Source organism: Podarcis melisellensis (genome assembly GCF_964234715.1).
Source record: "Podarcis melisellensis genome assembly, chromosome: 7".
Classification (NCBI taxonomy): Eukaryota; Metazoa; Chordata; class Lepidosauria; order Squamata; family Lacertidae; genus Podarcis; species Podarcis melisellensis.
The window spans coordinates 90361610-90377862 of NC_138539.1; the positions used below are offsets into that span (position 1 = coordinate 90361610).

The 16253-nt window shown below is 45.1% G+C and overlaps 1 protein-coding gene across 1 annotated transcript; it reads right to left on the minus strand.

Moving 5' to 3' along the window:
* Window positions 1–1750: 1750 nt before the first annotated feature.
* Window positions 1751–9179, minus strand: LOC309374376 (cystatin-like). The gene is made up of 3 exons (XM_081919208.1): window positions 8924–9179; window positions 5476–5589; window positions 1751–2134 (listed from the first exon to the last, which is right to left on the minus strand). The coding sequence occupies exons 1-3, from the start codon at window positions 9143–9145 to the stop codon at window positions 2057–2059; spliced, it is 414 nt and encodes a 137-aa protein (XP_081775334.1). The 5' UTR covers window positions 9146–9179; the 3' UTR covers window positions 1751–2056.
* Window positions 9180–16253: the final 7074 nt, after the last annotated feature.

Sequence of the window (16253 nt, forward strand, 5' to 3'; positions counted from 1 at the left end):
CCAAAACCAGACCTAAACCCCAATTGAAATGGATCTAGAAAATCAGTTTCCTCCAAGAGCACCTGGATCTGTTCCATAGCCTCAAGAACCTTGCCCAAGTAGGGGAGATTAGCAACTGGCCAGTAGTTATTTCAATTTTCTGAGTCCAGGGAGCGTTTCTTAAGGAGTGGTTTTACCACCGCCTCCTTCAAGCAGGCGGAAACCATCCAGTCTCATAGGGAGGCATTGATCACCCAGCCAGCTGCCCCCTCCCTGCTAGCTTTTCTCATGAGGGGCAAGGGTCCAGAGCGCAAGTGGTTGTCCTGACTGATCCAAGGACCTTGTTCACATCCTCCAGCTTTACCAGCTGAAACTCATCCAACACAACATCCAGTAGGACCAGAACCACCACAAAGCAGTGCCATGTATCCCCAACTCAGCCAGCTATTCCAGAAAGATACAATTTTTGATGGTATCAAAAGCCACTGAGAAGTTGAGAATTAACAAGGATATATTTCCCCTGTATCTGTCTTGGCCAAGGTCATCATACAGGGCAACCAAAGCAGTCCAACACCACAGGACCAGACTGTGCTCTGCACACCCCTTGAGATTCATCTGCTGTAACAGTGGAAGCAAGTTCTCGATGGAGGCAAGTGGTTTTATCCTCAGAATGTTTTGCAAACAATCACATGGAGCTGCTGTCGGTTCTGCCACTTCCTTTAGGCCAGGTAACAGGTCCTGCACCACCCAGAAAGCTCTGCTGGCCGACACAATGAGGCTGCAGTGGAGGCAGGAAAGCAGTTTCTCTTTGCATCCTTCACTGCCACCAGGTAGGCTCGATGATGTACAAAGCAATATGTGTGTGTCTTCTCAGGTTTGAAGTTTGGCTAAAGGGTAGAGTATAACTGCCTTAAATAAATTAAATATGCAATTGTGTTCAGCGACACTTACTTCCAGGTGTGCTTTTAGTCTGCAACCTTGTTGGAAAGGACCCACAAAATCCCCCAATTGTTTTCTCCCGTGGCAGCTCATATCCAAATGGGATTGTATTCAAATACCACATGGCATTCACCTGCCCTGCCAGCTCCACAATGACTTTGGCTTGTGCAAAGGGGCTCCCCCCACTGTCCCCCTGCACCCCCAAACTGGCTCTTTGGGGGTCAAGACAACCTCTCTTAACAGTGCACAGGGGAAGGGAATATTTCTGTTTGGAAAGCTGCAATGTTTGCACAGATGAAATACGTTTTCAGACCCAGATTTTCTGTCTACACCCATGAAATGCTATTTCCTGCTATGCCCACCATGGTGCTGGTCTCCTTTTCAGATTTCCAGAGGACAGAAAAACTCCAGATTTGTTTATTTATTTTGGGTGGTGGTGGGGGAGATAAAGTGTTGGGCCGTAGTAGCTGAAGGAAAACCTCAAATGGATGAGGGGGAATTAATGAAGGTGCAAGAGGTTTGCGATCCACTTGAAGCTGAGGTGTGTGTATAGTCCCTAAGTCTCTAGAACTCAGTGGGCTTTACCCACATGGAAACATGGTCCTGCGTATTATTTCATTCTGGCATCCCAAGAACCAACCTGGCAAAACTACTGGGTCTGCAATTCCTAAGGCTGAAAACTCTAATCTCCAGAGGCATCACAATTCAGTCAGGTGGTCTTGAATAGGGCTGATCAACTGGTGGCGAGAGTAGGGCCTGAACAGATGCTCAGAAAATATGACAAAAGCTATGATTTGTGTTTTTTTCCACTGTTAGTAATCACATGAGCCAGTACTGAATAATGGTACTTTATTCTTAGCAATGAATATATATGGGACACAAATCTTTTATAAACCTCAGTCTCTGACAAGGTATGTTTCTATTTTTCATACTAATCCAGCATGAAAACACTGATTACAAACCTCATGATAAATCACAAAGAAAAAGTTTAGAAAATACATTTTAAAGGAAAACTACATGATTTGCTTGCATCAGAATTTCAGAGTTAGTAACATTTGCTTGAGAATACATCTGGATTATTGCTCTTCTTGAATCTGGAGAAGACCACCAGAACAGCTATGATGAAGCAAACAGGCGTTTAGGTGCAATTGTTTCTCTTCAGGCTGATGTGGTTTGTCCAAGGAACAGAATACACCTGAAAGTTGCAAGTCACATGCTACAAGCAGGGAATGAGAGAGAGAAAGCCCATTAATATGACTAATATGAACTGCATCCATAGTAAATCAGAACATTACTAATTAAAAGTTAATGTTAATGCTATAAGCATCCTAGTGATAGTTCTCTCCCCAACCCCCAATAAACATCCTTATGTTGGACATAGCCCAGCTAAAGTGAAGCGCTTCTGTTTGTGTGCTGAGCAGTAAATTTTTACTGGGTTTAATGAGACTAACTTCCAAGTAAGGGTGTGCAGGATTGCACCTGTAGTCCCTTAAAGGGAATTAAATGTTAACTTGGTCTATGTTGTGCTCCTTGTTTTACAGCAGCCTAAGAAGACATAGCGTAGATTGCATGGGCACAAAACACTGGAAAATATTGCTGCACAATCTTTACTGTAATAAAGGGAGATTTCATAGGGGACCTTTCCAGTGCATTGCATCCTGTGTCAGCACAGAAGTTATACATGTGCCATCTTTAGTCCCTCTGTGAAACATGAATTCATGTCTCTCTGTTTAGCAGCGGGACATGCATGTTTCTGTGTTTTCAATCATTAGGGATACAACAAATCCCTTGTTGTGCACCAAGAGAGACCCCCTCCCCACCCCAAACACCAACAACATTCACTGAGCTCTTTCCATACATGCAGGTCCACAACAGGATAGATCTGCTACTGACAGCAATGCCGCTTGCACACTCATTTATCCACAGTTCTACAAGGAGTTTTGAGACAATATGTGTTGTAATGCGAGTCTGCTTCACTCTCAACTTGTTATGCAGTACACAAGCATAGTAAATGTACAGTAAATGTACATAGTAAATCACAGTAAATGCAAACATGTGAGCATAAACTGACCCTTTTGGCTGTGGGGTAAGCACAGGTGGACAATACAAACAATAAAAGTGCTCAGCGTTACAACAAGCAAGGTAAGTGAAGAGAAGGCCTGCCCTTCTTGAGGACCCAAATGGACAGAGCCACTCTCATGGTCTCCTCATCAAAAGGGACAACCTCATGCCATGTTGCCATAAATTTGAATGGTTATCATTTTCTCCTAGAGGGAAGAGTCAGTGGGAAGCGCAGAATGGCGCCGGGGGGGGGGGTTAGGGGTCAGATACAATTTGTCTCTCTTCAGCTGTCCCCCAGACCATGTAGCCCAATGACTCGCCCCACGTCACTTAATGGGTCCTTGTCTGTATAGGCTCAGCCCCTTATTGGCATTCCCGGTTTCTTGGGCATTCTGGAATGGAGATAAATTATAGCCAGATGACCCCCTGAGGTTTCCCACCAGAGAAGAGCACCTGACTGAAGATTTTTCTTTCCCACAACCTTGATCCCAAGTACATTTTCCCAGTCAGAAGAAATGCCAATCATTCCTCCATCTGAGGAAAAGTAGAAAGGCTCCTGTGGCGGCCCTGGGAATGAAGCCTGCAGCTGTATCACCCCATCCTAAGCTCCCTTGCTTGTTATGCCAGAGTGTGACAGAAGACTGAAAACTGCCTTTCAGGGAGACTTCCGTTCAGCTCATGGAGATCCCATTGCTCTACCCCAATGGGAGAATACAGTCTCAGATACAGTCCTGACATTAATGGGGCCAAAGCGCTGAACTTCAGCTGAATCAGGCCACATACACTTGTACTAGGTTTGGTACCATTTTAAGCTTTACTACATGAAAAATGTTAAAATGTGCAATACTACGCAATTATGTGACAGCCCAAAGCTGCTGGCTGTTATTACAAGAAACATACCGTAAGTGTATTTACTTGGAAGGAAATCCCCCCTGGAATCATGGAGGAGCTAAGAATAGCTAACTGGAATAAGACAAGTGCTTCTTTTCACTTTTCTTTTCTTTTTTGGGGGGGGAGAACTTGTATAACGAAGTTTAGATAGTTGCACAGACAGGCACTGCTGATGCTGCAAAACTACTGAAAAGGTAACTTGAACTAGTTAAGGACAAAAAGGCTTTTTGTGCTGTGCTCAGCTAGAAGTCTTCCAAGTCACCAAGCAACTGTTTTGAGTTCTTTGACTAGGCAACAGCACCCCCAAACAGAAAACACAAGGGCTTCTTTGTGTGTTGAACAGAGGCTGCTGGAAAACCCAGGCGTTTTACTCTTTTTGGCTCCTGAGTCATTTGTTGGTGGTTGCTAAAGATTTTCTCCCCCCCCCCTTTTTTTTGCTTTTCTTTGTAATCAGCCAATTTTGGTAATTCTTTGTGCTCTAGTTGCTATAATGAATGAATGCAAGATGTTTATTGTGGTGTGAAAACACAAGAAAACCATTCTCTACTCCACAGACACCCCCCCTGCACCAAACCAGAGAAAGCAGGCTGCACTTCAGTCCTCATATTTAGGGGAATCCTCTGCACATTGATGGAGGAAGCAAGTAAATGGGTTGCACCGAGGTTCAGATGTGCAGAGTGAATATGCACAGGACTGGGCTACAAGGACCAGGCTCTGAAGTGGTGGAGAAGAGAAACCCACATTAAAATCTTTACTTAGCCAAGAAAGTTTATGGGAAGCCTTAGGCAACTCCTTAACTCTCAAAGCCAAACTAAGTGTGTCTTTGCATCCATTGTGCAGATGTTTCAAACTGGAGTGAGGCTAATCATTAATGGGATTAGAGCCTTTCTCCCCCATCCAGCTGCCATCCTGATAAAATGCTTTCCAAAGCCAATATTTGCTTTGTAGAAAAATACCTCCATTGCTGCTTCAGAAGAATATTCTTAGTATCTGTCTGCTCTGATGGCATTATCAACCCCACCCCACTTACATTGTTTTTAAAAAAGCAGCACACAAAATGCAAAGACACATTTAAGATCCTGTCTCAACTGGCCCTCACAGGGCTACTGGGGATAAAACAGGCTAATCCCTTTATCAGCCCCACAGATATTTTTTGGAGCTCTTGCACAGCTCCAGTTCATTATAGGGTGGCTTCAGCAAGAGAATTTCCTGGTACATTATTCATGCCCATAACCTAGAACTGAACATCTAAGGAAAACATTATCAGAACTGATCCCCAAAACAACATAATCCAGAGTGGAACTAGGAGAAAGAAGGCAACGTTTTACATGTTTACTGAGTTTTACAGGGTAGACCCTGTAAAAACAGTCAAGCAGACTGTTTAGAGAGAAAATGTATTTTCCCCAAAAAACTAGGTTCCTCAGATTTAGTTCCCACCACAAGGATATCCCCAAGCACCGCCTTTCTTTCCTTCTTCTTTTTAAGCAACCATTCACTTCCAAGTTCAAAACAGTGCTGCACAAGTACCTTCATAATGAGGGACATTTTTACTGCCAATTATTGTATTCAGCACTGTTAAGCAATGTCCTTGTTTCTGCTACATACCTTTGCCAGCTCTGGTGCTTCATGGAATGCACAGTTCTCAACATCGGCTACTGACTTCGGACAAGTTGTTCGCCCAACTTTAACATCGAAAAAATAAAGGACTCCAGAGACAATCTGTAAGATGTGGGAAATGGCTCCTTTACTAGAGAGAATATTCAATATATTGCACGAGACCCGATGCCTTTTCTAATCACAAAAGACAGGCTGGGATTCATCTGTGACCAGTGTCCAAGGCTGCCCCCCTGGAAAACAGTGAGAGGCACACAGGAGCTGCCTGTGCTTGGCCTTTCCTTTTAGAGAGGAGCTATAAATCTGCCTGCGTCATAGACATTTGGGTTATTTCTTTATGTCAAAGAGCTGACAACTGGCCTTACTATAACATCAAGGAACAAGAAGAGAGGTCCAAATCCAGGCCTTTATGGAGCTGCATGGCTTCAGGCTCACCCCTGCTTTGCAAGGGGAAAAGACAGGAGGTTATAGTGACCCCCACCCTACACACAGACCATATCCAACAGAGGCACCAATAGCAGACCCTTAACCTTAAGGCGACACATCTCCATGATGGGAGGGCAAAGCATGCTGAATGCATCCCTTAACGTTAAAAGGCTTTGGTTAACGCAAGTCACTCTCATAAGATGTGGTGACAGCTATTGGCATAGATGGCTTTAAGAAAAACTTTTGGAGGGATTGGTCTGCGTTAAGACTACCCGGGAGAAAATTCTACTCTATAAACTACATAAAAAGTCAAGCTTCTTAGAGATTTGGAGTGCATTTGGGGATTGATTTAATGTCTTTTTAATGCCCGACACAAGGATGGGAGAACTGAGCCAACTCAATAGTTCAATCATTAGGTTTCTTGTTGATTCTGGAGTTCACATGATTCTGCACATTTTATGCTGAAAGCAGCAAGAAAAGCCAGGTTCTGGTGTGCTGTCTGCAAGGAATGGCACCCCTTAAATCTGAGGGAAATTGCAGCCAAACATAACTATGCATGGGTTCTAGTTAGTGCATGAAGGAGTTAAGACCGCAGGGTTAAGATTCATAGACTCAGCTAGGTCATACTCTCTTACCTCCATGAGTAAGTGACACTTCTTCTACCTTCTCTCTCTCCCTCTAAGACATGTAACCCACCAGGGAGGATGTGGCTAAGGTCGCTCCCAAGATTGGAGCATGTATCTGGAAGTACAGTATATTCTGATTTTCCTACCCAAGAGTATTCTGCCTCTGTTCTTCTTGCAGCTGCATGGAACAATGAAGGTATCAGACCTTTGAAGTCTGACCTTGTAAGTAAAGCATTTTAAACTTGCTTAGCTTTATGTGGTCTGTTCCTTGCAACAGGAGTAGAAAGAGGGGAGAATTGTAAAAGGGATAAGAAGGTTCTAACAACCTGTATTCTAGCCCTGCATTTTGAATCTAGGCACCCAACCGATTACTTTGTTGTTCACCCACACATGTGGGTCCACAGGGATTCAAATTTTTAATTCCCCCACAGAATCATGCCAGCCTAGGTAGCTATACTGCATGCTTGCATAGCTGACTTGAACCCTAGAAAATCAAGATACCACCACTTGTTTCAAGATGCAAACAAATTAGAGAAAGCTACTTCCTTAAATTTCAGGAAATGTTTGCATCTTTTAGTTAAAAAGAGAAGAGGAAGTCAAGCTTGGGGGAAGAGAAACTGCTGGCTGAGCCCTAAAGATTATAGTACTGACCAGCCAGACACGAATAGCAATAGGAAATGTAAAGAGGCCTGGCTCTGCAGGATACTGATGTCTCAGGCCAGTCTTCCTTTTATTTTGACAGTGCTGTCATTTGTCATGGCAACCAACTAGCTGTCAATCAAACTGCATCAAAGGACACAGCTGTGCAGAAGTGGCAGAACTTCCACTGAATGCCAGTTGCTGGGAATTGCCAGTGAGGAGATGCTCTTTCCCCCTGGCCCTGCTTGAGGGCTTCTCTTTGGGGCATCTGGTCGGCCACTGTGAGAACAGGATGCTGGACTAGATGGGCCATGGGCCTGATCCAGCAGAGGCTCTTCTTAGGTTCTTAACTCAGTACAGCTCTGGTTAACAGAATGCATCTGGACACACGTTACACGTCTGCTATCAGTGTAAAGATGGAAGAAAGACCAACTCATGTGACCTTTTGCAGCCCCAATTTGCTGAAATTTTCAAGGGCGCTTGGACAGCCCAGATTCCTGCTGAATTCCTGCTGAATTACACCCAAAAACTGTAAGCAGCATATCTGAATTAAGCAATATTGGAGGAAAGGAATCAGGGAAGCGCTCTTTGTCCTGCCAAGCATACCTAGGTCAAGCCCCCTCAGCTTGGGAGGAAGGGTTACCAAAGCCTTTCTTTATTATCCTTCAGCATATGAATCCAACCCAAAAGGACATCAGGGCTGAAACTAAGTTAAACTGCCTGCCTTTTTTCTGCTGCACGGAAAAGCACATAAAACTGAACTTTGAAGAGTTTGAAAACAAAACATTTTTAACTTACTAAATGTGTGGGCTTTTTTTATGCCAAAGGGGAAGTAAGGGGAGGTCTAACCGCCAATATTTCCATGCTTTATTTTGCTTCATGTTGTTTGATTTTAAAAGTCTGCTGGGGCTTGCTCAGCAAGAATATAGTTGCCCCCAAACCTGGATCTAGGCAACTAGGAAATATGACCTTTATTCTTTTAAATCAATTACACAAACATTAAAAACAAACTTGTCCTAGGTCAAGGCTGTTCCAGTCACCAACAAGCAGCCATGGTCTTGGCTGCTGACTATGTAAGCAGGAGAGACTGACCTCCCCCGGAATCCTGCGGGGGGGGGGGCGGGAGTCAAGCTGGATCTGAGCCCCACCGCCTGGAAGGAGCCAGCTGCTCTGCTCTGCTCTGCTCACAGGTCAGGCTGCCAACTGCTCGCCTTGGTCCTGCCCTTGTGCCTTTACTGGCAGCCTGGAGCGCACAGGTTTAGTCCCATGTGCACTTGTAAACATTCAGAATATTTATATGCAGCGAGCTGCGGCTAACAACACAGGAGCGAAAGGAGCGGAGGCGGGAGAGAGGAGAGAAGAGCCCTGCCGCCGCCTGGCAGGCCGCCTGCTTGCCTCTCAGCTCGACCTCTTAAGGGGCAGGCAGCTTCCCAGGCGGCGGCGGCGGCGGCGGCGGCGATTCTTCCTGGGGGCTCCTCTCGCCGCCCAGTCCCAGGGAAACAGAAAGCTCTCCTCCCTGGGCAAGAAACCAAGGCCTGCCTTGCCTTGAGAGCGGGGACCCCTTCGCCGCCGCCTGACCAGGGAAGATCAGAAAGCCAAAGAGATACTGCGCGTGCAAGAAAAGACCTTCGGGATCCCGCGCCCGAGAAAGCAGCTCCGCGCAACGGGCCGAATGAAGAGGCTTCATGGGCTGCTTCTTGGGGGACTCGGGCTGGACTCCAGTCCGACCCGCCGCCCAGCACACTCACTTGCTTCCTGACCCGGACCACCTCGGCCACGCGGCTGGCGTACTTGTCGTTGCTGCCCCGGTTGTACTCGTTCATGGCGAACTGCAGCGCCCGCCGCGCGCCCTCCTCCTCCACCGACGCCTCCTGCACGCCCCCCAGCAGGGGCGGCCGCTGCTGGCCCGTGCCCGGCGCGGCGCAGAGCAGGAGGGCGCCGCACGCCACCAGCCACCGCCACGAAGCCATCGCTCGCTCCTCGCTCCTCGCTCGCTGGTCTCCTCCGCACGTCCGAAGCTGGGCGACGCTGCTGCGCGGAAACTGGCGGCTCGGGCGCGCGCGGCGCTTTTCCTGGCCCCGCCGCCCCGCCCCGCCCCGCCCCCGAGCGGAAAGCCAAGCCGACCGGGCGGCGCCGCTCTCCTGCTTCGCGCAGCCTCGAGCCCGGTGGAAAGTGACGCAGACCTGGCAAGCCTTCCCGCAGCCCGACGGGGGTTTCTGTTGCACAGCTGCCCTTGCGCTTAAGGCTCCCCATTTGTTGGCAGCCAAGAGTCCAGGAGCCTCTTCAAGGCCTGGGGAGGAATCCAGCCGCCTTGATAGTTAAAGAACTCATTCCCCCAGGAGGCCCGGCTGGCCACCAAGCTAATGGCTGTCATGCATCTGTCTTGTTGTAAATAAAAAATTGCCCTTTTCCCTTCTGGGGTATCCAAGAGCCCATATGGAGTCCTTACGTAGGTTCCCTATTGGTAGGAGAAAATAACAGAGGCCAACCAGAGAATATTGAGAAGCAAAGCAGCTAGGAAGCCTGATCTTTATTGATCTGTTGCAACAGGGTGCTCCCCTCACACGCAGGAGAGGAGGAGGACCCAGAAAAATGCTGTGCAAGGGCTTATAAAGACTTTTGAAATTCCCATCCTGTAGAAATCTCTTTGCCTTGGCCTTTCTATGGGATTTTATTATTATAGGCTCTGGTCTTGCACTCATGGGAAGTTTCTCACTTGTCTTAAGGACCAAAAAGCTAATTGCAGCCTGGATACACTTGCCCAATTCAAACTGAGTCCAATTTGTATTTATATATGCCCATGGTTCTCAACTTTCCAAAGCAATCTGTTAAAACAACCATTCTTAAAAGGGCACCTGTCCAAACTAGTTAATTTAACTCTATAAGCGATCATTCCTGCTAAATCAAGGCATATACACTTTTCTTGTTATCTGAGCTTTCATGGATCCTGAAGCTTCTCCTTGGTAAAATTAAAATTCGGTAGAGAAGAGTAAGCACACAATTTGGTTGTCCAATTGAGATGAAAAAATGAGAGCAATTATGGGGGGAAACCTTAAGATTCGCTGTGTGTAATCTGGGGGGGAAACTATGTGAAAATGATATGCAGATGTTAGAAAATTAAAAAATTAAAAAAAATAATGTGTTGGAGATGTAAACAAAGAGAAGGAACCTTATTCCACGTATGGTGGACGTGTCCTCAAATAAATAAATAAAAATTGGGACATGATCTACACTCATTTCCATTTCGCATTCTAATCAAAACATCCCAAATAATAATAGTGTTGCTTCAAAACTACCTGATAAAATATGGTTCCAAGAATAATACTTGGTTGTGGTTAGATTAATTTCACAGCTATACGGGAAAACTGAGGTTAATAAATAAATACAGAATAAATGCTACTTAAAGACAGTATTGAATCTGCAAGAGCTACAGAGAAGTCATAGAAGGGATTCAAAATAGTTTTCTGGAACAGAAAGAGAGTGAGTGCAAAGAAAGAAAGAAATAGTAAAAAAGTAATTTCTTTCTGGGAACTTCGTGTATAGAAAAAACAAATCCCTGTTTGTGTCCTTTGAATAATAATAATAATAAAAAATTGTGACAAAATTAAAATAAATAAATAAATAAAAAATGGGTACAGAAGGTTGGCACACTGCAGAGTGTCAGGTGGGACAAGCAAATATGATCATCAGCTGCTCTATCGGAAAGCATGTAATATATGAGAATCCTCCATGAAAATACTTGGGGTGTAAGCGATAAGACAGTATACATTAAACATAAAAACAATTACAGCACACACAATAATTGCCCCCCCCCTTGTCAAACACATTTCAACATTCCTACATAATAACACATAATACACAACAAACTAATTAAATATCAGTTGCATATCTTGAGATAATTGTGATCTTTTACGTATGTATCTTTTCAATCCTGGAGCACGGTCTTGAGGTTCAAAAGTGAGAAAATGTCCATGCAATTCAACTCCTCCCCCCTTTGTCAGCCCCACTGCCCCTTTGAAAGAAATTGGTGTGGCCACTTAAAAAACTTTGGTGTCTGTTGTTGTTGCAGGTCTTGTGGTGGCGAAGCTTTTCATTGGATCTGTAGTAACACATCTGTAGAAGTGATATCCTGTAAGGGGCAGGGTTTTGGGAACTTAAAAGACAGAGTTAGAAAAAGGAAAGAGGCAAAAAGATGTCCTTGAGTTTCATTGTGAAGCTGCAAATAATAAAAATCTTAGCGCATTAAGCAGTTTATTCATTTCAATATTATTATCACATTTCCATATAATTACTGTTATTATCTGCTAAGTTTGTTTGCTTTCCTTCATTTAGGTTTATATATATATATATATTATTAAATAAAAAATTACTCCACATGTAGAGAAAGAGAACTGTATAAAATACAAGAAAGGGGAAAAAATAAAAAGAAAGCAAAAAATTTGATTAGCAGTCAGATGAAAACGGACTTGACGCAAAGACATCAGATTTAGAAAAGAATTATTATTATTAATTATTATTATTAAGTAATACAAGGATATTATCGAAACCACACAGATTACTTTCTTTCATTTGGACTTATCCAATGAGGCAGAGGGACTATGTGAGACATTTTCAGTACAAACTGATAGGAATTCCTAAGACAGAAAACCACAAAATATTTCAGGACTTTAGTTGCAGTTTTGGTACTTTTGTCAATATGAAAAGGGAATCTGTGTTGAATTCAATTAATTATAGGTCTGGTTTTGGAAGGTTGTTCTGAAAAGATCCAAGTTGTTGGTGGGGGGAGTTGGAAGGAGGAAGAAGCAGAAAAAATATGCTGAGAATGTGACTGGGAGGAGCAGAAAAAAATAATTTCCATCTACTTTTCATGAAAGTGCTTGACGTCTAAGTACATAATGTTCTCTGACTCTTTGTACCCATTTTCTGTTCCAGAAACCTGACAGCTCTAGTTAAAATTCTTCTTTGGCAATCACTCATAGCTGAGTAAGATTGTCTTCCATAAACATGGTTTTAACAACGAGTCTGTAGGTGACTGTGGAGGCCAAGACAGTGGAACCTCGACTTACGTACGACTCTTACATTACGACCTTCAGTAGGTGCTTCAACTTATGAACTTTCCCCTGGATACAAACAGAGGCCTTGCCAGCAGCCCGGAGCTCACCTGGCCGGCTGCAGAGCAGCGCTGAGGCCTCTGCTGCCGGGGAGGGGGCCCCCATCCCACCCCCGAAGCTGCGGAAGAGGTGCCGCACTGCAGCCCCAAACCCCACTGAGGAACTAACCTGAGGAAGTCCAGAGAAGAACCCGGCCTGGCAAGGAAAAAAAGTGAACCTGGACGAAGTGAATCAGCTCTTTACTGACCCTTGCCCCACCCCCAGCTTGTAGCCAAGTAAACCCACTCACCCTAAGTGCATGTAAGAAAAAAAGTTAATATTCTTCATCTACGATAAAGTACTGTCTTATTTATTTTATAGTACAGTACATTATTGCCTTCATTTTATGGATCCATGGTCTCGTTAGACAGTAAAATCCATGTTAAATTGCTGTTTTAGGGGGTGTTTTTCATTGTCTAAAGCGGATCAATGAACTTTTACATTACTTTCTATGGAAAAGTGTGCCTCTACTTATGTATGTTTCTAGTTATGACCAGATCTCCAGAATGGATTATGGTTGTAAGTAGAGGTTCCACTGTAATGGTTAATACTTCTAAATAAATTACTTATGTCCAGCATAATTGAAATGGAAATACTTTATTGTCACTTGTACAACTTGTATACAGTGGTACCTTGGGTTAAGAACTTAATTCATTCTGGAGGTCCATTCTTAACCTGAAACTGTTGTTAACCTGAAGCATCACTTTAGCTAATGGGGCCTCCTGCTGCTGCCGCGCCGCCGGAGCACAATTTCTGTTCTCATCCTGAAGCTAAGTTCTTAACCCGAGGTACTATTTCTGGGTTAGCGGAGTCTGTAACGTGAAGCGTCTGTAACCTGAAGCATCTGTAACACGAGGTACCACTGTACAGTGAGATTACCCAAGCCCCCCCCCCACTCAGCTTAATTCCCCTCGTTTACTGATGCACACCCACCAAAGTCTTAATTCCCCTCGTTTACTGACGCACACCCACCAAACCTGAAACTCAGTTGCCCTGTTGTTATCTTTTCATTCAGTGGCCCAACAGGCCACGGATAGTTGTTCTTTACCCTGTTGGTGCAACTAATCCTTCTGTATCTTCTGCCCGAGGGCAGGAAATCAAGAAAGTGCCGGCCAGGGTGTGAATCATCCCTGAGAATTTTCCGCACTCTCCTGAGGCAACCTTCTTCTGTTATTTCATCCAGCGGATTCATGGGACAGCCCATAATATCTTGTGCTGTATTCACCACCCTCTGTAGGCACTTCCTATCAGTTGATGTCAAACCAGCGTACCACACTGTGATGCAGTATGAAAGGACACTTTCTATTGTTGACCGGTAGAAGATCATCAAATGTTGATTGACATAATACAGAGATGTAATACTAAAAACAAGCCTAGAGGTGGTCCCTATGATCATGTTTTCTCCTATACCTACATAAGCTTAAAGTTAATATTTGTGCATGTATCAAAGCTGTCTCATGCAGCCACAAAATTAATAAATCTATGTCCTAACAAGACTGGTCCCAATGAGCTGCCCCAGCACCACATCATAAGTCATCCATTGCCAATTATTTTCTAATTAAATAGTAGCGAAGATTGGGGGCAATTTGAATCAAAGAAATGCTGTGTAAGGCTGCTTCTGAGAAGAGGGCCAGAATGTCATGCATGCTTTAGCTGATATTCCTGCAGGGGGGGGCTGGCCTAGATGACCCTCAAGATCCCTTCCACCGCTCTACAATTCTGTGGTTTTAGAGAGGCCTGCCTTTGGACGCCAGGTTTGAACCCCTCCTCCGAAGATCTATACTACCTGAATTTATCTACAATTGTTTTATCAATAATATATACTTAATGGATGTGGGGAACCAGGAAGAGTAAAGATTTAATTTTGTTTCTAATCTATTCTAACCCGAATAAAGGCAAATTAAACAAATTACAGTACTGGGGGAAGCAGAGGAGACCCCTCTGGAAATTGTTACAGTGGAAGGCACAAAATTTGGCCGCGTGAAGTGGAAATCCATCAGCCTTAGGAAGAAACTTGTCCAGATACAACCTAACATCACCTCTTCTAATCAAAATGCAAACATGCAAAACATTTTGAACATTACAGGTGGGTTTAATCCTGTATCTGAAGTTGTTGGAAGACTACTGATATAGACAGCAGCTGGGCTCTTATGTCCAAAATCTGGAGTCCACAATTTCATAAAAAGATTAAGTCAGATACAAATAAGCCAAGAAGTGAGAAATGGCAAAGCAAGACTCCTTTTTATGTATACAAATTGGGACAACAGCAGGAAAAAATCATAGGGGGGCAACCCTGAGATAACAACCTCTGAAATAATCTCTCAGCTGACTTTAGAATCACAGTTGTAGTCAGGGCATGCACAAATGTTAAGCCATTTATTTGTGGTCAGTTACAACTCGCTCCTGCTTTCCTGTGCATCCTCCAGCAGGTGTCAGAGCTTCAACTCTAGATATTTTGGTCTGGACTGGAGACAGCAGGGAAAATAGGCATTTAGAGGGTTCTAGTGGGTGCTCCCCATTTAATGTGACTTCACCTATACCCACAGGGGTCCAGAATGTGACCCCTGCATAAGTGTGGGGGGGCATCTGTACAATCTACTCTTGCATATGGCTTTCATATTCTTATTCAGCTCAGGGTGGCAAGTTTCTAACCCTTCTGGCTTTGGAAAAGCAGGGCTTGGCTAAGACTAGAGTGTAGTGTAAAGCAAACAGATACCCATACTCTGCCTCCTTGTGGTGGAGTCTGCTACCAGAAATTTTCTACGGTACACCACCACCTATGGACTGAGGCTTTTCAATGACTTGGCCCATCCCAAAATGTACTATAGATTCTGGCGCATTAGACGACCCCCCAAATTGGCTACGCTGGGCAGCTCTGCGCTGGGAGAAAGCCGCTTGGCGTGGAGCGGAGCCTGCCTCCCGCTGCTTCTGAAGCAGCGGGGGACAGGCTCTGCGCTGGGCGGCTTTCTCCCGGAGCGAAGCCCGCCACTGGCTGGTGCTGCTTCAGAGCCGCCACAGCAGCAGTGGGAGTGAGGCTCCGCTCCGTGCCGCCCATACCCGGCGTATAAGACGACCCCCGACTTTTTAACCTTTTCCAGGGTTAAAAAGTCGTCTTATACGCCAGAATCTACGGTATAAATCTGCCACGTAGGAAGCTGACACTGTGGGGTGCCTGAGCACTGTGTCTGACCCCTAGCTTCATTTCCATGTAGGACACTGTCACATAAAATTCCCTCCCTGCCAACAATTGCCAATGCAACCACAGGCAAGTACCGTATTTTTTGCCCAATAGGAAACACTTTTCCCCCTTCAAAAATGAAGGGGAAATGTGTGTGCATCCTATGGGGCGAATACAGGCTTTCACTGAAGCCTGGAAAGCGAGAGGGGTCAGTGTGCACCGACCCCTCTTGCTCTCCAGGCTTCACGAAGCCCTGCGCAACCCTCAGGAGCCCGGCGCGCAGCCGCGCTGGGCTCCGAAGGGTTGCGCAGAGCTGCCTGCACTCCGAAGCCTGGGGCGCACTAAAGAGCGCTCCTGGGCTTCACCCAGCTCTCTGCAAGCCTCTCTGGCGCGGCTCCCTAGGCTTGTGGATAGCAGGCTGTTCTGGGGAAGCTCGGGCTTCCCCCGCGCCAGCCCCGTGCCTGGGGGAAAATAATTTTTTTCCCCTTTATTCCCCCCCCAAAAAAAACTAGGTGCATCCTATGGGGCGAAAAATATGGTAACTCACGACTTTTCATCCCAGAAGATAACCTGGGTCATCCCAGATGGCTAAAAATAATAATGGGTGATTAATACTTCAAAATAACCCATGGACTTATCATAGGCCTCCTTGTGCATGTGTGTGAATAATCCTATTCCAGAAGGCTTCAAACCTCAATCCCCCAGTTGGTTTATGGTTTTGAAAACTGTCAAGCTTCCTTAATAATTGCA

What these genes read in the sequence shown, in the direction of transcription:
- LOC309374376 (XM_081919208.1), bottom strand. Translation starts at nt 9,145, where the DNA reads ATGGCTTCGTGGCGGTGGCTGGTGGCGTGCGGCGCCCTCCTGCTCTGC. An exon ending in TGGTCCGGGTCAGGAAGCAA is followed by an intron (nt 5,590 to 8,923) that starts GTGAGTGTGCTG and finishes CACATCTTACAG; the next exon opens with ATTGTCTCTGGAGTCCTTTA. An exon ending in AAGCACCAGAGCTGGCAAAG is followed by an intron (nt 2,135 to 5,475) that starts GTATGTAGCAGA and finishes CCCTGCTTGTAG; the next exon opens with CATGTGACTTGCAACTTTCA.